The sequence below is a fragment of the Dermacentor variabilis genome, unplaced genomic scaffold (assembly GCF_050947875.1).
Source record: "Dermacentor variabilis isolate Ectoservices unplaced genomic scaffold, ASM5094787v1 scaffold_13, whole genome shotgun sequence".
NCBI lineage: Eukaryota > Metazoa > Arthropoda > Arachnida > Ixodida > Ixodidae > Dermacentor > Dermacentor variabilis.
In genome coordinates, this window is record NW_027460291.1 from 22,430,573 (window position 1) to 22,456,841 (window position 26,269).

The window sequence follows — 26,269 nt, forward strand, 5'->3', positions numbered from 1 at the left end:
CTTGTGATTATTTGGGCTACTACACAGTTTAGACCGTATCTCTACGGGTGGCCATTTAATGTTGTGACCAATCATCACACTTTGTGCTGGTTGACAAGCCTCCCGAGACCCTTTTGGACCATTGGCACGTTGGAGTCTGCAACTCCAGGAATTTAACATCACCATCGTATACAAGTCAGGCAGAAAACATGAAGATGCTGACACGCTATCATGAGCACCTGTTGAATCTCAGAATCCTGACGAGGAAGACGACAGCGCCTTCCTGGGAGCCCTGAGTGGGCCGGATCTGCTAAACAGCGATCGGACGCCGAGTTAAGGCCCATCATCGATCACTTAGAAGGCGGCATCGCGTCCATTCCTCGCCCCATTTCGCGACAGTTGTTGTCATTTTGCCTACGAGAGGGCATCTTATACAAAAGAAACACAGGTGCCAGCGACAAACCGCATCTTCTAGTAGTGCCTCCTCCTCCTCCTCCTCCTCCTCCTCCTCCTCCTCCTCCTCCTCCTCCTCCTCCTCATCATCATCATCATCATCATCATCATCATCAGCCTGGTTACGCCCACTGCAGGGCAAAGGCCTCTCCCATACTTCTCCAACAACCCCGGTCATGTACTAATTGTGGCCATGCCATGCCTGCAAACTTCTTAATCTCATCCGCCCACCTAACTTTCTGCCGCCCCTGCTACGCTTCCCTTCCCTTGGGATCCAGTCCGTAACCCTTAATGACCATCGGTTATCTTCCCTCCTCATTACATGTCCTGCCCATGCCCATTCCTTTTCTTGATTTCAACTAAGATGTCATTAACTCACGTTTGTTCCCTCACCCAATCTGCTCTTTTCTTATCCCTTAACGTTACACCTATCATTCTTCTTTCCATTGCTCGTTGCGTCGTCCTCAATTTGAGTAGAACCCTTTTCGTAAGCTTCCAGGTTTCTGCCCCGTAGGTGAGTACTGGTAAGACACAGCTATTATATACTTTTCTCTTGAGGGATAATGGCAACCTGCTGTTCATGATCTGAGAATGCCTGCCAAACGCACCCCAGCCCATTCTTATTTTTCTGATTATTTCCGTCTCATGATCCGGATCCGCCGTCACTACCTGCCCTAAGTAGATGTATTCCCTTACGACTTCCAGTGCCTCGCTGCCTATTGTAAATTGCTGTTCTCTTCCGAGACTGTTAAGCATTACTTTAGTTTTCTGCAGATTAATTTTTAGACCCACTCTTCTGCTTTGCCTCTCCAGGTCAGTGAGCATGCATTGCAATTGGTCCCCTGAGTTACTAAGCAAGGCAATATCATCAGCGAATCGCAAGTTACTGAGGTATTCTCCATTAACTTTTATCCCCAATTCTTCCCAATCCAGGTCTCTGAATACCTCAGAGTGCCTCAAGCCCTTCGCAACTACATCCTATTAGCCCGCCATGACGAGCCGACATCTGGTCACTTGGGCTACTCAAGGGCTCTGGACAGGGTACAACTGTACTACTGGCCTAGACTGACAGCTTGCGTCAAACGCTACGTGAAAGGATGCTGTGAATGCCAACGTCGCAAGTCACCACCCTTTAAACCTGCAGTCCTTCTACAACCGATCGACCCTCCGTGTACGCCGTTTGATCAAGTTGGAATGGACCTTCTTGGTCCATTTCCCTTGTCTTCCTCCGGTAATAAGTGGATCATTGCCGCAACTGATTACTTGACGTGTTACGCTGAGACGAAGGCACTACCACGCGGGACAGCATCTGAAGTTACCAAGTTTTTTATGCATCACATAGTGCTTTGGCATGGCACACCATCATTCATCATCACTGACCGAGGGACGGCATTTACGACGAAGCTTCTGGACGACATCTTCAGGTTGAGTTACACGAGTCATCGAAAGGCCACTGCATACCACTCTCAGACTAATGGCTTGACAGAAAGACTAAACAAAACACTGGCAGACATGATCTCTATGTACGTGGATGTGCAGCACAAAACGTGGGACGAAATCCTGCCGTACGTAATGTTTGCGTGCAACACTGCCATGCAGGAAACTACACAATTCATGCCGTTTCGCCTCGTTTATGGTCGAGATGTTCAAACTATGCTAGACGCCAGGATTCCATACGAAGACATTGATCAGTTCGACCAGTTAGCTCCTGACGTCAAGGAGTACATTCATCGCGCCGAGGAAGCACGTCAACTGGACAGTGTGCACATAAGACAGCAGCAGTGTACAGATGCAATAAGGTACAATCTCCACCATCGCAAATCGCCTATGAACTTGGTGACCAAGTTTGAGTTTGGAATCAACGAGAAGAAAGGGGGTTAACCGAGGGGCCCGAAGGTTGTGGGTTCGGTTCCCACCTGCGGCAAGTTGTTTTTTCATCCACTTTAATTTCCATTATTTTTGTTTCTTTATTTCATTTATTAAGCACAATGTTACGTTTCGCCTACGACGCGCGGTTTAGCCGGCGCGGCTGCAACAAAGCGGCAGACATTTTGGCCCGTTCGGCGTCGCCGCTACGCCTCCCCGCCAAGCGCGTCCAGGCATGTTCCGATGCCACGTGTCTTCATGTGCGTGTGTGAGTGTATGTGCATATTGGTGCCCACGCTTGTCGAAGCGCGGCAGCCGGGGAGAGGAGCTCCCAACATCTGTGAAGCGAGGGGGTCTGACAGGCGCTGACACGACAGTGTGAGCCACCTTCTCCTCCCCATTGTGCCCGACCGGCGGCGACACGACAGTGTGAGCCACCTTCTCCTCCCCATTGTGCCCGACCGGCGGCGACACGACAGTGTGAGCCACCTTCTCCTCCCCTTCGTGCCCGACCGGCGGCGACACGACAGTATGCGTCACCTTATCCCATTGTGCCCGAGCGGCACAGTCACGTGCTCGTCTATTGAGGGGTTCCTTCTTGCCCTCAACTGCGAGAGTATAAAAGCAGCTGCCCCTGGACGCCAAAGGAGGGCTCCGATTTCTTCTGTTGAGTAAAGTGCACTCCCGTCTCTCTACTTCGGTCAACCTGACCGCCAACTCTTTGCGATGTTAGAATAAACAAGTTGTTTTGTTGTTACCAGTCGACTCATGCTTTGCCGGGACCTTCGGATGCTTCCAGTTGTACCCCAGGCCGCCAGGCCAACGCTACCCTTGGGGCTTGCGACCCAGGTGCAACAACGGGCGTCAGCGCTGAGTTCCCAACAACTCGCGCCAGCGGCGCGACCACAACAACTGTCTGCCAGCGGTGGGATCGCGACAACGGAGGCCAGCAGCGAAGAGATGCAGTTGACTGTATGCTGAGCAGCTCAACAACGATCCGGGAGCAGTGCAACGAGCCCTGTGTGATGACTGGTTGCCTGCAGCGGAACGACTGCGCTGAACTCTTGGCTGCGAGGTTTGGTGAGTGCGGGACTTTCTTCTTCTGTGCTTTGCCAGGCTTTTGTTAGTGTCAGAAACAGAGCTGGTAATTGTGGTTGTCGTTGCTGCCGGGTTAGTTTGCGGCAAGACAATAATAGGCAGTAGAGAAAGCAGCATTCAGAGCAGCCATGGATTTGAAGTCGTTGCGCAAACCAAAATTGCTGGAACTTGCAAGAGAGTTGGGTCTGGATGTCTCAGACAAACTCAGAAAACCTGAACTGCTAAAGGCTATTCTTGAGATAGAAGCTGAGGATGACGAGCTGTCGGAATGCCTTGAGACCATTGAGGAGAGGGAGACTGCAAAAAGACAGGAGCGCGAAATTAAAGAACAGAAAGAAAAAGAAGAGCGTGAACGTAAAGAACAGAAAGAGCGAGAGCAACAAGAGCGCGACCGTCAACACGCTTTGGAAATGAAGCGTCTCGAGATAGAGATCGAACGCGCTCGTAATGGAAGTCAGGCACACGGTGCAGGAGAACGCGTATTGTTCAAAATGACTGACCTGATGCGGCCGTTTAAGCTTGGAGAGGACATTGGTTTGTTCCTGGTTAACTTTGAGCGAACATGCGAGAAGCAGGGGTTCTCTCGGGAAACGTGGCCACAGCGCTTGCTCACTTTGTTACCCGGCGAGGCGGCCGACGTAGTCGCTCGCTTGGATAGAGAGGAGGCAGAGGATTTCGACAAAGTGAAATCGAGTCTGCTAAAAAAGTACAGGCTGTCAGCGGAGGCGTTCCGTCGGAAGTTTCGGGAAAATGAGAAAGGCAAAAGTGAGTCATATACAGAGTTTGCGTACAGGCTTATGTCAAACATGCAGGAGTGGCTCAAAGAAGAGAAAGCGTTTGGTGACCACGATAAAGTTCTGCAGTGTTTCGGGCTAGAACAGTTTTATAGTCGGTTACCTGAGAACGTGCGGTACTGGGTCTTGGATAGGCCAGACGTTTGTACGGTGGCTAAAGCCGCTGAGCTAGCCGAGGAGTTTGTGACGCGTCGGGCTCGCGGAGCTAAGGACGGTCAAAAGGGTGAATTTGGCTCGAAGTTTGAGAGGCCGAAGTTCACACCCATGAGATTAAAGGGGAACACACGTAGTGCGGATGCGAGTGAAAGCAGTCCGACAGAACGTAAGGAGACGGCGGCAGCCAAACGCAGAAAGCGGTTCGAGATGAGGCAAGCGCGCGTGTGTTATACGTGCCAGAAGCCGGGTCACTTTTCGGCGCAGTGTCCGGACAGAAAGCGGGTCGAGATGAGGCAAGCGCGCGTTTGTTATACGTGCCAGAAGCCGGGTCACTTTTCGGCGCAGTGTCCGGAAACAAAACCAAAAGTTGTGTTTTTGTCAATATGCAGCACTGACGAGAACATGAAGCTTCTCGAGCCTTACATGCGAGACCTCCTCGTGAACGGGAAAGAGTGCCGAGTGCTTCGCGATTCCGCAGCTACAATGGATGTAGTTCACCCGTCTTACGTAGAACCCCATATGTTCACGGGCGAGTGCGCATGGATCAAGCAAGCCGTGGAAGCTCATAGCGTGTGTCTGCCGGTAGCAAAAGTGCTTATTGAAGGACCTTTCGGAGCGCTTGAGACGGAGGCGGCAGTGTCATCTATGCTGCCCCCCCAGTACCTGTACCTATTTTCGAACAGGTCCGATCACCTCCTGCGCGAGAAGGGGCTTTTGTTTGGTGAGGCTAGCGTTCAGGCCTTAACCAGATCGAAGGTTCGGGAGCTCGCTGCGAAGGCGGTAGTTGCGGGGCCGACGTTATCAAACAATGAGAAAGGGTCAGAGGCGCAGCAAGCCGATATTCAGAGCACGCCCGAACTGAATAAACTTGAGTCTGTAACGTTAAAGGCACCAGATACCGGAGAGGAAAATCCCGATGCGGGAAAGTTAGAAAAGCTATCTGCAGATTTGCTCGTCGCGCCTACGTCAGACGGACTTAATAGGTTGCTAAAAGTCAGCCGGTCGGCTTTGATAGCCGAGCAAAAGAAGGATGGCAGCCTAGAAAACGTGCGCTGCAATGTCAAGGAAGGTATCGCCAGGAAAAATGCGCGTTTTGTGGAAAGAGGTGGAGTCCTGTACCGGAAGTATCTAGACCGCAGGGGAGTGGAGTTCGATCAGCTGATCGTTCCTCAATGCTATCGTCAGGATCTGTTGCGCTTGTCGCATGGGGGTTCGTGGTCCGGACACCTAGGAGTTAAGAAAACTAAGGACCGTCTCTTGCAAGAGTACTATTGGCCAGGGTGTTTTCGGGACGCAGACCATTTCGTGTGGACATGTGACACCTGTCAGCGGGTGGGCAAACCAGGGGACAAATCGAGGGCGCCGTTGAAGTTGGTACCTATCATTACGGAGCCTTTTAGACGGCTCGTTATTGATACAGTGGGACCTCTGCCGGTAACAGCCACGGGGTACAGACACATTTTCACTGTGATCTGCCCAGCGACAAAGTTCCCTGAAGCAGTGCCGCTTAAAGAACTCAGCTCAGTTGAGATAGTCAATGCACTACTGTCCATATTTGCGCGAGTTGGTTTTCCTGCGGAAATCCAATCAGATCAGGGCACAGTGTTTACTAGCGCTTTGACGACAACTTTTCTCGAAAGGTGTGGGGTAAAGCTGTTACACAGCTTAGTGTACCACCCACAGTCGAATTCCGTTGAGAAGCTCCACTCCGTCATGAAGCGCGTGTTGAGAGCATTATGTTTTGAACATCAAACTGACTGGGAGCTGTGTCTGCCTGGGGTGATGTTTGCATTACGGACCGCGCCGCATGCGGCTACGGGGTTTTCGCCAGCTGAGCTGGTGTACGGTCGCTCGCTTCGGTCTCCGCTTCGCATGCTTCGAGAATCGTGGGAAGGCAGGGGCGACGACCCAGTCGTGGTGGAGTACGTGCTTAAGCTCCTCGAACGCTTAAGAAGGGCACAGGAGTTGTCAGGTGAAGCAATGGCAAAGGCCCAGCAGAGGGCCAAGGTTTATTATGATCGGACAGCCAGGGCCCGTCGTTTTGAGGTGGGCGATGAGGTCATGATATTGCGCACATCGCTAAACAACAAACTAGACGTGCAGTGGGAGGGCCCAGCACGAATTGTTCAGAAACTGTCGGACGTTAACTACGTGGTAAGTCTGCCAGGAAAGCGGAAAGCACAGCAAGTTTACCACTGTAATCTGCTCAAACCTTATAGACAAAGGGAAGCAGTGGTGTGCATGATGGTAAACGTTCCTGAAGAGCTTCCGGTCGAGCTTCCGGGACTAGGCTCAGTGACGAACAGGGAAGACACCGGTCAAGTCATTAGTGACCTTATCAGTAAAGCACCGCTGTCGCCTGAGCAGAAAACCGAACTACACCAGCTCTTACAAGAGTTTCAAGGTCTGTTCTCTGAGAGGCCTGGTAGGACTTCTGTACTTACTCATGATATAGAACTTACCTCCCCAGAGCCAGTACGATCCAAGGCGTACCAGGTGTCACCCCGCCAGAGCGATATTATGGAGGCTGAGGTAAAGAAAATGCTACAGCTCAGTGTTATTGAGGCAGGTGAGAGTGATTATACCTCCCCTTTGATTTTAGTTGAGGTACCGGGAAAGGAACCTCGTCCTTGCGTCGACTACCGCAGGCTTAATTCCATCACTAAGGATCAAATTTATCCGATCCCTAACATCGAGGAGCGCCTTGAGAAAGTTAGTAGCTCTCAGTTTATTTCCACCCTAGATCTTGTCAGGGGTTATTGGCAGGTTCCACTTACAGAAGAGGCTAGTAGGTATGCGGCGTTCATTTCACCAATGGGAACATTCCGTCCTAAAGTGTTGAGTTTTGGTTTGAAGAACGCGCCATACTGTTTTTCAAGCCTCATGGATAAAGTGTTGCGGGGACAGCAAGAATTCGCTTTACCGTATCTAGACGACGTAGCGATATTCTCCGCATCCTGGTCTGAGCATATGGCACACTTGCGGGCAGTGCTAACCCGCCTGCGCGAAGCGGGCTTGACAGTCAAGGCTCCTAAGTGCCAGTTAGCACAGGCTGAAGTTGTCTACCTCGGTCACGTGATTGGTCAGGGTCGTCGCCGCCCCTCTGAAATAAAGGTGGCCGCTGTGCGAGACTTCCCGCAACCACGCACGAAGACCGATATTCGGTCGTTCTTAGGTGTCGCCGGCTACTATCAGAGGTACATCCCCAGGTACTCTGATATCGCGGCTCCCCTGACGGATGCTCTAAGAAAAACAGAGCCTCAAACAGTCGTCTGGGACGAGACAAAGGAAAGAGCTTTTAGCGCCCTAAAGAGTGCCCTAACAAGCCAGCCTGTGCTACGATCACCAGACTATACAAAAGGGTTCGTTGTTCAGTGCGATGCTAGTGAGCGAGGCATGGGCGTTGTACTGTGCCAACGGGAAAATGGAGAAGTAGAACACCCCGTCCTGTATGCTAGTCGTAAGCTGACCAGTCGTGAGCAGGCGTATAGCGCCACCGAGAAAGAGTGTGCATGTCTCGTGTGGGCCGTTCAGAAATTGTCATGCTATCTAGCCGGCTCGAGGTTTATCCTTGAGACGGATCACTGCCCTCTCCAATGGCTGCAGACCATCTCTCCCAAAAATGGCCGCCTCCTGTGCTGGAGCCTCGCTTTGCAACAATATTCCTTTGAGGTGCGTTACAAAAAGGGGAGTCTCAACGGTAACGCCGATGGCTTAAGTCGAAGCCCCTAACGTAGGAATCAGCCTCAAAATTGTTTGTTACTGATGTTTTTCTTCCTGAGGCAGGATTTTTAACATATTGCTTTTGTTTAGTGTTTCAAAGTGATGACATGCTTTCTAGTGTAATTTTCCAATTTGTGGACGCGTTCTGAGTGCTGCTAGACTACTGTAAGGAACTAGGCAGTGGTATAGAAGGGGAAAGAGCCTGGCAGGGCTTAGTGAGGGTTGTGCCGTGCTTGCTGACTGAGCGGTTGAGTTTCAGCGTAGTTCTAACGCTTGCCGGGAACGAGAACAAAAATGTGAACTCTCCCGAAGTCACTTTGCAGTGTCCTGTGCGAACCTGAACGAGAGAACGAGGCCTTCTCTGTGCGCTGCGCTCAAGAAACGTCGAGGGACGCCCGACTTCGGTTATGAGCATCATCGAGCGACATCCCTCCGGACAGCGGATGCAGTCCCCTGTCCATCGGGATCTCCTTCCCCCGGCGGGGTGGTCTGTTACGTTTCGCCTACGACGCGCGGTTTAGCCGGCGCGGCTGCAACAAAGCGGCAGACATTTTGGCCTGTTCGGCGTCGCCGCTACGCCTCCCCGCCAAGCGCGTCCAGGCATGTTCCGATGCCACGTGTCTGCATGTGCGTGTGTGAGTGTATGTGCATATTGGTGCCCACGCTTGTCGAAGCGCGGCAGCCGGGGAGAGGAGCTCCCAACATCTGTGAAGCGAGGGGGTCTGACAGGCGCCGACACGACAGTGTGAGCCACCTTCTCCTCCCCATTGTGCCCGACCGGCGGCGACACGACAGTGTGAGCCACCTTCTCCTCCCCATTGTGCCCGACCGGCGGCGACACGACAGTGTGAGCCACCTTCTCCTCCCCTTTGTGCCCGACCGGCGGCGACACGACAGTATGCGTCACCTTATCCCATTGTGCCCGAGTGGCACAGTCACGTGCTCGTCTATTGAGGGGTTCCTTCTTGCCCTCAACTGCGAGAGTATAAAAGCAGCTGCCCCCGGACGCCAAAGGAGGGCTCCGATTTCTTCTGTTGAGTAAAGTGCACTCCCGTCTCTCCACTTCGGTCAACCTGACCGCCAACTCTTTGCGATGTTAGAATAAACAAGTTGTTTTGTTGTTACCAGTCGACTCATGCTTTGCCGGGACCTTCGGATGCTTCCAGTTGTACCCCAGGCCGCCAGGCCAACGCTACCCTTGGGGCTTGCGACCCAGGTGCAACAACGGGCGTCAGCGCCGAGTTCCCAACAACTCGCGCCAGCGGCGCGACCACAACAACAAGTAATTTCCCCTATGCTGTCCTTGGTTTGTGGGCTTCATATGATATGACTAATAAAAACCGGGCCCCTCGGTTAACCCCATTTCTTCTCGTTGATTACATAACGAGGGTCTTGAATCCCGCAACACTGATGCCTTCAGGTAGCATATGTGGGTTTATTGACCAGTTGCTCGCGGCAAAAAGGACGTTCCACGTCCGCCGCCAAGGTCTGTGAGTGGTGGCGCTGGCTAACACTCCCAGGGTTCTACTAGGACACATAAATACCCAAGAAAGTGGATGAGAAAACGGCGCCGTGGTGGCTCAATTGGTAGAGCATCGCACGCGAAATGCGAAGGATGTGGGTTCGGTTCCCACCTGCGGCAAGTTGTTTTTTCATCCACTTTAATTTCCATTAATTTATTGTTTCTTTATTTCATTTATTAAGCACAAGTAATATCCCCTATGTTGTCCTTGGTGTCAGTGTTTGTGGGCTTCTTATGATATGACTATATGCCACCTGGTGTTTTGAGCCAGCAAACGGTCAGCATTGCGTGCCCAGCAAAAACGGCGAAGACGACGAAGAAGTCAGAAAAGATCCCGCACCAGCTGGAGAACCGTCCGTTCGTGTCTAGCATTTTTCGTGTCTGGCTGCTGATACTGTTGATTGCTCTTGCCTTAGCGTGTGACAATATATATAGGGTCACTGACAGTATGCATACCCAAGACACAAAGAGGGTTTTGTGTTTGTGTCGGCAATGCCATTCCACGAAATAGAGCAGTGACCTGAACTTGATGCAAAAGCTTTGCGTCAACTAACATGGTGGAACCCAGTGAAGTGGTAGCTCTCACTGTGTACCACATTCGACCTCATTCGCTAATACAATTCTTAACTATGCACCATGTGCGATTCTGAAAACAGAGGCTTTTTTGCAAAGCCCCGCTATCACTCATAAACATTGGAAAAGCTTACATTTAATCCTAGAATGTGGCATCCTCCTTCGGCAAATTCCACGGTACCATGCGGGTTTGATGAACACCGAAATAAAGCGCCAGAAAGATGGTACAGCGGCACTACACTGTACGTTCATCAGAGAAAAAACGTGCGAATAACGACCCGAACGACTCAGACGGGCCCATAGAGTTTCTCACTATATAGTGAGAAATTTTATGGACGGGTCTTTGCTTCCTTCTATGATGATGATGACAGCATGGTGTTGGTTTGGATTTTCAGTATTGCTAGCTGCGAAGATATGACAGAAGGACGGTTTTGCTCTTATGCATGCTTTGGTGCAGGCTCGGCAGAATTTTCTGCTAAAATGCTTTTTTGGTGCAGGATGGTGCAAAGGTCGCTCTTGGTGCAGTATGATGCAAATGGTGCAGTTCCACCACTGCATCTGCTATAACACATTTCAAAACCCCAAGACGAAATCGCGTAGGAACAATATAATAAAAAGAGTAACGAATAATTTGGCATGTTCATAGATATTCACAAAATGTGACATAAATGTAATAAACTTAAGAAGGGTAGAGAATGACCGATAGAGTATGTGATGCATATACGCTTGCACTCCTCATATTTGTACTGATCACATCAGCCAATCCTGTGCCATCATTGACTGTTTTCCTTTCCTTGGCACACATTTTGTTACTCTAACAGGACACTGGTTACTTGCCCTAATCATTACACCTCTGAGCCGTACTGCAGTCTCCTTGCTACACCTAACATTTTTCGTTTATGGCTCAATGCCTTGAATGCACGAAGACCTGTCAGGTTTCTTCTTTTTATTCCTAGTTTCAGCCACACAGGTGATGAACTCATGATATGCTGCTGATCAATTCTTTATTTAAGGCCCAGTTTTACATTCTCATTAGCCCTACTTATGATCCTAAATGATAACTAGTCCCAATTGCCACTCTGCAGCTGTCCCTTATGGGTGGCAAGTGAAGCTGCAACAATAAATAAATCACTCATGTGGCACTTTACTGGAAAGTACTAACAGCATTCCCTGAAGAAGTGATTGGGCTAAATACGGTAAGTCTGTGGGGTTTCATGTGCGAAAGCAATGTGGGGACATATTTGGACCCCCTTTTAACGTGTGGCCGTGATTAGGCCCCATGAGGAGGTGGCTGCTGTGGTCCAGAAGTGAACATCGTGCTCGACTGAACCACCGCAGCCGCAAGTAGAGTGCAACAGCGAGTGTTGTGACAGTGGCAGACCGTTGTGCTCCCGTAAAAAAATTAATCCTTTTTGTCTGGCACTGCCCCAGACAATGGACGCTATAGATTTATTCTTGACAAAACAAGCAAGTAATGTACCAAAGTGTGGGATCAAACTAGATGCAATGCAAAACAATACGACTGAGCAAAATTTCAGTGCAAGTATACCAGCGTAAGGTTAGCTAGAAAATTTGTGTATACCCCGCATTTCCGCACACACAATTTGCACAAGGTTTCCCCAGAGTGCATAAAATTCAGCTACTAAGGAATGTACATTAGCAGCCTTTAAATTGAAATGCCATTTATCAGCAATATATTGTTGAACATGTTACGAAGCTTTGGATTTAAATGTACAAAAATGTACAGCTATAATAACTGATTATTTGGCTTCTTTGTCACAGTAACTCAAACACACCTCAAAGTACATGGTATCAGAGTGTGGATCAAAGTTTATCAGAAGCTCTCGAATTTTTTCAATATTCAAGGACCACCTTTTACATAGACGTGCCATGTCAGGAAACTAGAGATGCGAGCATGGTGATGCAGCCCAATGAAACCGATCGATAAGCTTTATCATGCCAGCTGTTGCGTACAGACAAAAGTTGATACGCAATTTCAGTTTAATCAAATTCTGGTTAGATGGTACGACCTTTACACATTCACTATCAGGAAAGGCAGGCAGTGAGTGGAAATGGCGACAGAGCTTTATTTGTGCACAGCCACCAAGGAGCCTAGTTGCGTACTCATGTGCTCCAGGCATGTTGTGGTGGCTGCAGGAACATATTGTAGAAGAATACGCTACTTTCTCACTATAAGAATAACTAAAGAAACACGAGCACTCATGCTATGATGGATGGCCCCCGTTAGACTTGACCCTAGCAGCATAACAGTGACAAATGCTGGCTATAAGGAGCAAACATTAAATGCTCTGGAAGGAAGACGCATTAGGCTATGACCTTCAAGGTACCCCAATCATAAATGCCCAGTACCATCGGCAGCAGAAACGAAAAGGCGCCTAAGACATGTTCAGGTTAAGTATGATGGGGGCTGCACAGTTATATCAAACATAAACAGCATGGTAGGCCAATAAACTCGGAGCCAAGATGAGTTCTACACTGTGCCGCATTTTCTTGTGCCTTTTGTGAGCGAACGGAAGAAGCTAGCTTTATTTGCCCAGCTGTGGCCATCACCTTCAAGGCAACAGGAGGTCAGCACTCACCCACTTCGAAGCACCTCCTGAGAAACCAGCTGTGCCAGGGGGAAAAGCCCGGAAGCCAGAGGGGGCTGCTGCCGCTGGTCACCCCACAGCTGCGCATCAACCAACGGTGCAACCCAAGCAGCAAAATGGGTAGCAGCACATATTTGCAAAGTTTTCAATAACAAATCAAGTATTCGATTCGGACTTTGAGCCAAATAGTCAACATTGGTTAAGTACAGTGTTTAGATACTTCAAATCCCCAACTGTGCGTGATCAAGCATAACATTGGAGCAAAAGTGCGATAAATTTCACCTTGGCAGCCTTCGTGCACATAAAATGTGACAAGTTTCAGAGTGCAGCACGATACTTTTCTAGCCTGACACTCACTAATGAGTCTCTAGTAATCAAATAAACTGCTCATATGCTTCTAATGCTCCATTATGCTTTTAACAAACAACTTTTTATTAAATGTGCAATGTAATTACCAAGAATCAATCGCACTGTGATTATACTTGGATGTGAAGGCAATTTCTATATTAGTGGTGAAAATGGCTGTTGATTATTCAAAAACTGTTTGAAAAGTATTTAATATTTGGTCTGCTGCTTGCACAATTCTGTCTCAAAAATTACTATTCGCACACCTCAGTGGAAACACTACCCCACGCTTCTCTCACATAAAACACCGAGTAAATATTAAGGTGGGTAAACAAGCCAGTATTGTAATGTGATACCAAAGTTAGTGTCAAAATGCCGCACCTTCTGCCATCGTGCCATCCTGACACAGAGCAATAGTTGCTGACGTTGTGTACCAATAAGGCCAGGAGTGACAATGTTGCTCGTAAAAAGAAGAAAGACATTCCTTCTGGCTGAGCCCACGTATGTGCATACACTTCCTGGGAACCAAGACTGATTCATAGAAATATGTATCAGTGTAAATTGTTTAGGGTTCTCTGATGCTTTCCAGCATTATTTCAAAGGTTTAGAGGGTTTGACGTCAGAAATGTAGCATTGGCGTGTTTTTAAAGGGCTAATGACACAACATTTTCAATTTTTAATTTTTCTTTTGCTTTACATGAAGGTCCTTGACCGCAATACCGCATAAGAAATACTGGCAAGCAAGCCTTACCTCCGTATTTAGAAATGCATCTCAACTTGAAGAACATGATTTATTTGACCTAAATGAAGCTTGTCATGAAAGCACTGAAGGAAACACAATGAGCATCCTGGGCACATTCACGCCAGGCATCATTTAGATCAAGTCAAGCATGGGCTTCAAGTTAAGATGCATTTCTGAATGCGGAGGTTAGAGCGTCATAAATAATTTACTATAATAGCATTTATACAAATAGCGCTGTATGCATGTCTTGTGTCCCTGTCTTTCTTGTGCTGCGTCCCTTTTCCAATCACCTAAGGTTTCATTTTCTAGGAGGTGTCTGGACACAGGAAGCGGTTGCATGGAAGCACAACAATGCGAGGTTGTGGCACCCACTTCAGCTTGCTCGGTTGCCTGTTATGCTGCTACATAGGGTTGCCAACCATCTTGAATTTAGCAGGACAGTGCCACCTTCTTAGTAAGTGTCCCGTCTCTTGACTTGACCCAGTCGGGATGGCCAAATGTTCCAACTTTTGCCTTTTTTATAGTGAATAACACGAAATAGACCAGGTTTCCTTTTTATAACGCCCAACAGCTCATTCGCACATTCGTTTTTGTGTTCTGTTGCATTCTAATAAACGTAAAGGCGGTTTTGTGCCTATGGTGCTTCTAGTTCCCTTGTAAGCATTAATCCTCTACAGTGCCATTGGTGTTACAAGAAGGCTCAAGAGATGGCGCCACCATCCTGCACGTGCATGTTACACACTGGCCACGTGCCCCTTCTGAGACCTCCGCTCCCACCGTCGCGGCAGCCCTCCTCCTCTGTGAACTCTGAGCAGACGACATATCAAGTTCCGTCTGGCACTCCCGCTCCTCTCCTGCTGGTTGGCCACCCTGTCTCAAAAACACTCTACTCTCTGTACCACCACGTAACTACACCCATTCCCGTGTACTCCACGCTTAATAAACCCAATTAACCTCCATTAACAAAAGTCCAGTGTTCTATCGTCCACTGTACAAGACATAACGAAACATGGTGTCAGAACTGAACTAGTTCTAATGTCAGCGCATCAGCAATGGAGAAGATTCCTGCACCTGCGAAATTCAAACGCTGCGGAACAATGGCGAGCGTTCAAGCTGAGCTTCATGCTGTGCCTCAATGTAACTAACACAGCGAGAACGCCATCTGACTGGCAAGTAGCACTTCTTTTGACCGTCGGTGGTTCTTCACTGCTTGACATCTACAACACTTTGGACTTCGAGAGACCGACTGAGGAAAGACCAAATCCAGAATTTAACTATGCATATGTCATCAGCCTCCTTGACGCGCATTTCTTACCAAAGCACAACGAGCTGTACTCGCGATACATCTTCCGAACTCACATGCAACGGGAGGAAGAGCAGTTCGACAGCTTCGTAACAGATTTGAAGCTCAAAGCGCGCGATTGTGGATTCGAAAACGAAAGAGAAAACACGATCTGCGACCAGATCGTCTGTGGTATCTATGACAAAAAAGCCTGTGCAGACATTATCAAGTTAGAAGATCCGACTCTAGAGAAGGTTGAAACGGTGTGTCAAGCACACGAAGCAACGAAAATTCAAATGAAGGCATTTAAAGAGGGTACTCCATCAAGCAGCGAGAGCATGCACGCAGTGAAGAAATTCATCCATCGCACGAATGCCAACTTGAAAAGCGCGAAAGTAAAACCACAAAAACCTAACTCACCAAAATGCAGGTATTGCAGTGGTAGCCACAAGCGCAAAAGAGAAACATGCCCAGCTTGGAAACAAACATGCTGCAAGTGCAAAAAATGAAATCACTTCGTGGCAGTTTGTAAAAGCAGCAAGGCAATTGCTGGCCTGGCAGTACTAGATAGTGAGGATGAAAACATACTGGCAGTTCAAAGCCACAAACTAAGCTCAGTCAACACATTTCTGAGAGTGAACGGAACACAAGTAAAGTTTCAAGTGGACAGTGATGCAGCTGTTGATGTCATCCCGTGTAGACACATCAAGCAACAGCAAGTACAACCGTGCACAACAACACTGTGAACGTGGAATGGAAGCAAAGGTCACTGTTCAGGCAAGGCGCAACTAGATGTTACAACCGCAAACGGACAGAGACATTCTGAGGAATTCATAGTGGTTAAAGATGATTTCACTCCTCTCATCGGAAGATCGACAGCTGAGAAAATGGGTATGATAACCATAGACTATAACCTTGTGGCTGGAATCGACGAAATTCCAGAAGAAAATTTCACTCAGCACATAGTGGAAAAATATCCAGATGTTTTTGGAGACACACTAGAAACACTCCCGGGAAAAGTACAATTGCTGACTAAGCCAGATACGCTTCCGAAAGTGATAACAAGTTGCAGAGTGCCTGTCAACATCAAACCGCAATTAGAAAAAACATTGGCAAGCCTGGAAAAAAGAGGTAACATTAAAAGTATAACAGAGCCAATGCAGTGGGTGAGCAGATTGGTTGTGGCAACCAAGAAAAATGGTGAAATGCGAATATGCATTGACCCACAAGCACTGAACGAGGCTCTCGAACGAGATTGTCACACATTTCCCATCTTCGATGATGTGCTACCCGATCTTGCCAAAGCAAAAATCTTCTAAAAACTAGACTTGTGAGAAGGCTAATGGCAATGTTCTCTCGATAATGAGTCAAGCTTTATGACTACATTTCAAACACCAAAAGGTCGTTATCGATGGCTCCGCCTGCCGTTTGGACTTGTGGTAAGCCGCAAAATTTTTCAGAAAAGACTTCAAGTGGCACTTGAAGGACTTAGCAGAGTTCTCTGTTTTGCAGACGACATTCTTGTCTATGGAGTGGGCGAAAATGAAAAAGATGCTGTCGAAGATCATGACAAGAAATTAGAGAGTCTACTCCAGAGATGCCGACCAATTGTAATTCGTCTCAACAAAGAAAAAACTCAGCTCAGAGCCTCATCAACTGTCTTTCTGCGATACGTGCTGACAAAAGAAGGACTAAAAGTTGATACAAATAAAGTCAAGGCAACTGAACAAATGCTAAAAGCCAGTCGACGTCCAAGGAATACAACGCTTCTGCGGTATGATCAACTATCTCTCCAGATTCTTGCTGAAGTTTTCGTGTGTATTAGAGCCATTGAGAAAACTCACTGTCAAGGATACACCATGGCACTGGGGAAAACCGCAAGAAGAAGCATTTTAAAAGGCAAAAGACGCTGTGACAAGAGCTCCAATTCTGGCCGACTTCTACTCATGAAAACAGTTAGAAATTCAGTGTGATGCAAGCGATCTTGCACTCGAAGCAGCTCTTCTTCAAGGCGGACAGCCACTCTCATTCGCCAGCAGAGCACTTACACTGACAGAAATCCGCTATGCACAAATTGAAAAGGAAATGTTGGCTATCGTCTTCGCATCAAACAAGTTCCACCAGTACACATTCAGAAGAGAAACAAAGATCATCAGCGATCACAAGCCACTGCAAGCGGTCATGAAGAAACAATTAGATCACGTTCCAAGACTACTACAAGGCATGATTCTTCAGATGCAAAGATACAACATTGTCATCGAGCACAGACCAGGCAATAAATTACTTTTGGCTGATAGGATGTCACATGCGTTCCTTCCCAACGAAAGCAATGAACAAGAACTTGAAAACATCAATGTCTTACGCTACCTTCATGTGAGAAAAGAAACCCTGAAAAAGATTCGGTCTGCGACAGAGAGTGATGAATCACTGCAAAGGTTGAAAGCCATCATCTTGTCAGGTTGGCCATAAGATAAGCGTCAACTACCCCAAGACAAGCACATGTACTTCACATACAGAGATGAGCTTACAGTTGAAGACCTCATTTTCAAGGGATTACGTCTAATTGTCCTAATTTCTCTGAGAGGTGAGATCAAAGCAATCCTTCACTCATCACATCTGGGGATTGAGAGCTGTCTAAGACGTGCTCGGTGAATGTGTCTTTTGGCCAGGAATGAATGCAGAATTCACCGGGATAGTTGGAGAAGTATGGGAGAGAACTTTGCCCTGCAGTGGGCATAACCAGGCTGATGATGATGATGACGAATGCAGAATTAAAAGACCTCATCGCAGGAAGCGAAGTGTGTCAAAAGCATGCACACTCCCAGCAACGAGAAACTCTCTCTCCTAACCCAGAACCCAGCTATCCATGGGAGCAAGTTAGATGCGACATTTTCGAATTGAACAGAAATAAGTTCTTGATCACAGTGCATTACTACAGCAACTTTTGGGAAGTGGACCAAATGAAATCAATGACCTCCAATCAAGTAATACTCAAACTAAAGTCTCACTTTGCAAGACACGGAATACCAAGAATTCTGATAAGCGACAATATACCACAATTCCCCAGCGAGGAATTCAACAACTTTTCAAAAGCTGGAACTTCGAACATAAAATGTCAAGCCCGTGTTCCAATGGAATGGCTGAATCAGCCATAAAGACGGCAAAAATGCTGCTTAAGAAAGCAGAAGACAGCCACAGATCCACAAATGACATTTCTTGATTACAGAAACACTCTGCTGCAAGGACTCAATGCTAGTCCAGCGCAATTACTCACGAGTCGCCGCACAAGAACAACTTTGCCAACACCATTGGAGCTACTGCAACCCAAAGCAGTCGACGTGAGCGAGAAAAGAAAGGTGAAAAGGCAAAAACCAACCTTATACTACAACAGAGAAGCCAAGGATTTGCTGAGCCTAAGCGAAGGTCAAAGTGTCACAGTTCGACCACTGAAGGGCGGGACATGGGTCAAAGGGCCAATAACTAGAAGAATTGATGGCAGATCGTATGAAGTTCAAGTTGGTGAAAGCGTGCTGCGAAGGAACCAGACCAAGACCTTCTGCGACTGCCAATAAAAGCCAACACGAACAGCCCGAAACTACAACGCAACCAGAAGAGGATACCAGCGCGATAAATCAGGCAAACCGCACTGCTGTCAGACCTCAAAGAACCACAAGACTTCCAAAGAGGCTCGAGGATTTCGTCGTCAGTTGAAAGGTTATTGCCAAAAAAGGAAGGATGTTACAAGAAGGCTCAAGAGATGGCGCCACCATCATGCATGTGCATGTTACACACTGGCCACGCGCCCCTTCTGAGACCTCCACTATCACCGTCGCTACCACCGTCACAGCAGCCTTCCTCCTCTGTGAACTCTGAGCAGACGACATATCAAGTTGTGTCTGGTACTCCCGCTCCTCTCCTGCTGGTCGGCCGCCCCGTCTCAAAAACTGTACCTCCATGTAACCACACCCATTCCTGTGTACTCCATGCTTAATAAACCCAGTTAACCTCCGTTAACAAAAGTCCAGTGTTCTATCGTCCACTATATGAGACACAACGAAACAATTGGTAGCCGTGTTAGTTGGGACCCAGCACTCTGCCCTGGGGGGCAGCGTGCTAGGTCCTTTACTTTTCTTAACATATATTAACAATCTTCCTTCTTGCGTAACGTCCCGGGTTCGTCTCTTTGCCGATGATGTCGTAATTTACCGCACAATTTCCTCTGATATTGATCGCCAATGCTTGCAATCTGACCTTTATGCAATTACCTTATGGTGCTCCAAATGGCTAATGTCGCTTAATATCTCTAAAACCAAGTTAATGACATTTAACGGCCGAAAGTCTCGAATTGAAAACACTTACTTCATTAATAACAGCACGATTGAGTCTTCCAATTCCTACAAATATCTTGGCCTTCATTTCCAGTCTGACCTAACATGGCATCACCATATAAATTTAACCCTGGCAGCTGCTAACCGTACTCTTGGAATACTTAAACGAACCCTCAAGCAAGCTCCTCCACTCGTATGAAAACAAGGATATATCACAATCATTCGCCCGAAAATTGAATATGCTGTGCCAATTTGGGATCCCCATCAGGTATATCTAGCCTCTAACCTTGAAGCCCTGCAGAACCGTGCTGCTCGATTTATTTTTTCAGATTATTCAACATTCACCAGCATTACATCTTTAAAGAAATGTGCTGGTTTGCAATCCTTGAGCCTTCGTCGAAAACATTCTCGCTTATCACTATTTCATAAAATTTTCCACCACTCCTCACTTCGTGATGATTTTTTTCAGTCACCGCCGATTATCTTTCCTCGCCACGATCACCCTTACAAAGTGAAACACATTTTGCGTCGGTCATCAACTTTCGCTCAATCTTTCGTACCACGCACTATCATTGATTGGAATGATTTACCCTCACACATAGCCATGGAAACTGACATAGCCAAATTTAGGAAAACAACTTGCACTACTGTGAAGTGCTGGTAAAAATGTGTTTTCTTATTAAGTGTGTTTCCCTGATATTTTTTATGCTTTAAGAGTTGTTGCTTGCTCCTGATGTTTTTATGTACGTTGCTTTTTTTTTCTTTTTTTTTGTGTCTTGGTTCAATATGATAACTACACTGCCTTGTTGAGCAGGAAAAAAAATCTCTTGTAAATGTTTTTCTTTTTATGTGTGCTGTACCTGAATGTACACTTGTATTTTTTCTTGTAGCCCGCCTTTCCCCCCCCCCCCCTATGTAATGCCCTCCTTCGAGGGCCTTTAGGGGTATTGTAAATAAATAAATAAATACTGCACCATTTCTGTTGTAAACAGCAGCATGGTAGGGCTAAGAAAAGCTTGTCCAACTTTGTTGCATGCACAGAGTGGCGGCTCCTGGCACTGACAAGGTCGATCATTGCGTATTGACACACTTCGTTATATTGAGGTTCTAAATACATGGTGTTCTGTGGACAAGAAGTTATAAAAAGTTAAATACTTTGTTATATCAAGAATTTCGTTATATTAAGGTTAAGCTGTAGTTTGTTTATGCACATACCACCCTGATAAAATCCTTGTGCTAATCATTGCAAGTATTTGTATATATAAAAAAAAAATAACATGCTCAAAAATATCTAAGGAACTTTTAAATTACAACTTGGGAAAAAATTGGCTTAAAGAGGCTGGTAAGCACAGCAGGCTCCACACAGCAGTCTTAGCAACTGTTGAGTAGGCATCACCTGGCGATTGGTTAAATACTGCAACAAGCCTCCGGCTCCCCTCCGAGATGCAGGTTGCGACCGCCCGGGCCGAGAGGCCTGCAGAAGATGTACATTTATTTTTTATTGCTAATCTTGTCAGAGATTATAGAATGAAAAAATTCAATATAGGAGCACAGCTTAGCTTAGTGTGACCAAGGATAAGATAAAAACGGGACAAACAGAAGCGGATATACCAGGCAAAGGTCCTCTCTGGCCACTTTTATTGCAGCTAGTCAAGCTGGTCTAAGAAGACAGCTTGCTGCCTATTGCAACGCCTTGACAACATTCTTCCTCAGGTCTCCGATGCCAACCTTAATGCATACTCAGAGTCAATGCCTTCAAAAACCCATAATGATTCTGTTCAGATTCTGTTTGTGCTGTCTGCTCACTAGATAGCCAATATAGCTTACACCTCTGCCATGTACGTAAGAGTCACAAGAGGAGCTAGCATAGTGGCTGTCTAGCAATGTAGCCATCTATGCTGAGAATTGGAACACACAATTTCTGCATTTTACAGAGACAGCTGTCCCGACTTTGCCATCAGAACATTTAAACTATTTTTGGGCTGTACACAGGGGCTTTTGTTATTTCATACTGTTTATCCATTTTCAGTACAACTTGGCAATAGAACAAGTAGGTAAAAAGAAATGTATGGGTTATATGCAAGAGGACACACAAGCTAGAGCAATGCTGATTGAAACATGCCAAGGGTCAATAATTCCTAGGAATATGGCAAACAAGTTGTGCTGAAAGCAGAAGAAAAAAGAATTCAACACGAGTGGTCTTCACAGCTTCGTTGGAGAATGACAACCTTTCAATGGCATTTAGTTGAGTGCTATGACAACATTGGTCAACGTGAGATGAGGACACGAGTAGATAAAAGGAGGAGGCCTCGTAGATGATAGTCCCTGTGGTACATTTTGTAAAGGTGCAAAGGCAAGAATAATGTAATTAAAAAAGGTTCAATGTTTAGTTTGCATCACAAACACTATCAAGATGAGAGCAGTAATTACCCATAATTAAGTATGCAGAGTACTTCTGTAGGTACTTTTGTATAGCATACCTGAGTAACTCAAGTAGGCGAGGTGACCATTTGTCACTGCCCTGTTTCAAAGGGGATGCCAGACAATCATTTCTTGAGGCTCAGTGCACGAGGATCGTGCACATAAAAAAGAAGAAGCACATTCCAACCCTAAATGCACTACACTGGGTGACAATCTAAGAATTCAATGCATATAAAAACACACTTTACCTATCCTCTGCCTCCACACTCAAAAACACAGCTCCTGAGAGATGCCAGTATAATGAAAAGAGTTGGCGTTTGCTGTGATGTCCCAGAAATCAGCAAACGTAATTGGCTGGCACATCTCTACAAACTTCCTTCGAGTTCGATCATGGTGTGTTCACCAGTGCATTCTTAGGTTGTCACCAATTGATTTTCCCTACACTCTTACCCAAGCTTTTGAAAACAAAACAATGTGACTGCATTATTGCACTTGTAACAAGAACTTCAGAGCATCTTTGGCAAGCACCTAACACAAACATGCAGAGCCACTTAAATGCGTCACTATGCAGCAAGGGTTGCTGTTCTACTGTCCCACAAAGCTCTGGTTTTCAAGAGACTTTCTTTATCTCAGAGTATGCTTTGCATTCAAACAAATACTAAACAGAGGATAAACTTCTCGCTCGGGTTTCTTTTGAATATTTCCAAGGTTTTGAATATTAACATTATATTTTTAAATTATTATTCATGCATTCATAGTAGCTTCAATGAAGATAGTTTTATTCAATAGTCTTAAAAAATACTGGCAAAATAAGCAATGTAAAAATTTTTAACAAATATATTGAATCTTGTATGAAAAAATGTTGCTATTCTTGAAGTCATATTTATGTAATTAAATTACTTGTGCAGTAACTACAATTGCCCAAATAAAAGTTGGCCACAAACTTCATTTAAAGATTAGAACACTGCACAACAAATACATGCACGAGAAAATGACAAGGCTCCAAGACTGCACTCCACCATTCTATTAAAGTCACTTCTGTTTCATATGCACAATATGCTGCACACTGGCCTAAAAAAACTATTATAACACTTGAATAATGCGACAAAGACACAGTGATTGCCAATATTTACAGCCTAAAGCTGGCCAAAATTCCATGACAGTGGTTTCTGTGGAGAAACCTTGGCGAGGTCATGTTTGTACATTATCTTCAGGGCAAAGTTAGTGAACATAGGATGGGCAACATTAGCAACATTTCCAAGTGTTCTTGCTGATCCGGTGCTGAGCACTCAAATATATCACATTGTTGCAACACTTGAAGGCGTTCACAATGACCTCCCTCACTGGCCGCTTGGAATTTCTTCACTTGGAGAGAACAATTTTGACATAATTCTTCAGAGAGTTAAGCCCAACAAGCCGGTCAGACGGGCACAACCGTCTTCCTCTGTCCTGATGCCTAGTCAGAGAATTTGATGGCACCAAAGAGTCAGACTTTGCCCACAAACTAAGGCATTCTTTGCATGCTGTATTTTGTACTCTACCAAGTCGACTCTATGGGCAAGAAGGCCAGGAGAGGAGCACCACAGAAGCTATATTGGAAGCAATGGTAAAACAGTCAAACGAAACTACTGACTGTTTAAATGCAACTTGAGAAAATTTCAGGCCTGCACAACACTAAGTTATTCTCATACTGCCCTCATGCTTTTAACAAGATGCGTTTCTCTGTCCTGCCCAGAAAGACTTGTTGGAGAAAAGCATGACAGTGTAAGAGCTGGTGTTGCTGAGCAGCATCACCACCAGACAACTTGATAAATCGGGCTAGCTGACACCGTAGAGCCACTGCTGCACCATAAGAACATTCGTAGGCTGCCTCGTACTGAGTTTGTACAACTGAAACAGTTACACGTAGGGTCAAATGTAATGCCTGCAGGAGATCACTTGGTTCACCTGAAAACTTTGTTTCAAGTGAAGTGAAAGTGACTTTTCATTGTACTGCATCCATTTCATTCCCACACTATTGCCTAGCTGCTCCTACAGACTGCCCACTCTGGAAATTCATTGGCACGACTAACACATGGGGTCAGACACATGTCGTTTGGCCTTGTGTTTGCGATACAGCTTTTGCTTCAAGTATGAACCTGAGAACCAAGTTCTGCCAAGCAGGCATAATGGTGAGGTGCATACACACCATCCAAGGTTGAGAGGACTATGTGTGACACCAAAGAGGAGGAAGACCAACAAGGTGCAGAAAAGTTAATCCCTGTATGCAGCCCAACGAAACAAAGGCAAACACATATTCAAGAAAGCATGCTGTCAGGCTCTCTCACAAGAGAGAAGATATTAAACAGGTGTTCAATAACATCAGAGGCATTAAAAGCATGCTAAAGAGCAACACATGGAGCTATTGTGTAATCAAGCAGTACAGAAGCCATATGTTAATACTGTTACATGTAAAAAGACACAGATGAAAGAGGCTATTTACAGGCTATTTACACTGGAGCCAGACAGCCAGGCCGACACTCGCCCGCACCAAGGAACAGACCAACTTCATCGTCGTCCTCGCAGCGGCTCGCCTCTTGAGTATCTCCCGATAATATCGTAATACTACCCCCCCTGCGGCAAAAGCGCCGTCACGGTGCTGTTAAATATCCAGGGCGCGTGGAGAGTTGTAGGGCTCTAGTCGGGCGATGTGGACAATGTCACTGGTTGTTACCGCGGAGGACGCAGTGGGCGTGGCTAGAACGATTTCATAAGTGACATCGGTCACTTGGCGGAGCCCGCGATATGGGCCTGTATAACAGGAGAGCAGGTTCTTACAAAGGCCAACTTTACGCGAAGGTGACCAAAGCAACACGAGGTGCCGGGCACAAAATGGACATCACGGTGACAGAGGTCGTAGCGTTGCTTCAGTTTGTCTTGAGACACTTGAAGACGAACGCACGCAAGTTGGCGAGCATGGTCAGCACGGGCGCTTGCATCACGGGCATAAGCGCTAGTTGAAGCTGTGGTGTACAGAAGCACAGTCTCTAGTAGTAGCATCGGTTCTTGGCCATACAAGAGGTAAAACAGGGAAAAGCCAGCAGTTTCGAGATGGGAAGAGTTGTACGCAAAGGTAATGTAAGATAGAGCCAGGTCCCAGTCATGGTGGTCGTCTGAAACGTATTTCGATAGCATGTCTGTAAGGGTGCGGTTCAAACGCTCAGTGAGGCCATTCATTTGAGGGTGGTAGGAGGTGGTAAATTTATGCTGTATTGAGCAGGCACGCATGATGTCGTCAATGACTTTGGCCAGAAACGTAGGGCCACGGTCTGTTAGCAATTGGCGCGGAGCACTATGCATCAAAATGATATCATGTAGAAGGAAGTCGGCAACATCAGTTGCGCAACCGGTCGGAAGAGCGCGGGTTATGGCTAGCGGGTCGCGTAGTCAGCCGTGACTGCAACCCACTTGTTTCCTGATGTAGATTCAAGAAATTGGCCGAGAAGGCCGAGAAGCCAACACAATGGAAGGGCTCGGCAGGGATCTCGAGCGGCTGCAGGTAACCAGCAGGGAGCTGGGAAGGCTTCTTGCGTCGTTGGCAAAGTTCACAAGCGGCGACGTAACGTCGTACGGAACGGGCAAGGCCCGGCCAGAAAAAACGGCGACGTACACGGTCACAGGTTCGAGATACGCCGAGGTGTCCTGCCATTGGTGCGTCGTGAAGCTCTTCTAGAACGGTTGAGCGGAGGTGTTTAGGTATGACAAGTAGGAACTCAGAGCCGTCCGGATGAAGGTTGCGATGGTACAGAGTACCGTCGTGGAGGACGAAGAGGCGTAGAGAGGCATCGGCCGGAGAGTGTTCCAAACGGTCAATGAGTGCTCTGATGTAGGCGTCACGACATTGCTCGTCGGCGAAATGAAGCAGCTGTGATACAGAGAATACGCAAGCAGCACTCGTAATATCGGAGGAGTCAGGATTGTCAACAGGGTAACGCGACAAGCTGTCAGCGTCTTGGTGCAGCTGGCCAGACTTGTAGACCACGGAATATGAAAATTCTTGTAGCCTCAAAGCCCATCGACCAAGCCGGCCTGTAGGATCTTTTAGCGATGAGAGCCAGCAGAGAGCGTGACGGCCAGTGACTACGAAAAAAGGGCGACCGTAAAGGTAAGGACGGAACTTCGCAACCGCCCAGACAACAGCAAGGCACTCTCGTTCCATAATGGAATAGTTGCGCTCCGATGGTGCTAGGAGGTGGCTCGCATAAGCAATAACTCGATCCTGGCCCCGCTGACGCTGGGCTAAGACGGCACCTACGCCATGACCGCTGGCATCTGGACGCAATTCTGTAGGGGCGTCAGGGTCGAAGTGGGCGAGAATGGGTGGTGAGGTTACAAGAGT

General features: G+C 47.0%; 1 protein-coding gene across 10 annotated transcripts in view; it reads right to left on the bottom strand.

Moving 5' to 3' along the window:
* LOC142566780 (uncharacterized) overlaps nucleotides 1-26,269 on the bottom strand; it is a 217,358-nt gene that overhangs the window by 173,368 nt on the left and 17,721 nt on the right. For all 10 annotated transcript variants that reach the window (XR_012825127.1, XR_012825128.1, XM_075677667.1 and 7 more), the window contains exons 2-3: nucleotides 20,867-20,944; nucleotides 12,765-12,853 (exon numbers count right to left, since the gene is read on the bottom strand). Coding sequence is in view for 8 of the 10 variants with exons in the window: in XM_075677667.1 (XP_075533782.1) it covers nucleotides 12,765-12,853; nucleotides 20,867-20,944 (167 nt within the window). In the remaining 2 variants the exon portion in view is untranslated. The remainder of the gene's footprint in view (nucleotides 1-12,764; nucleotides 12,854-20,866; nucleotides 20,945-26,269) is intronic.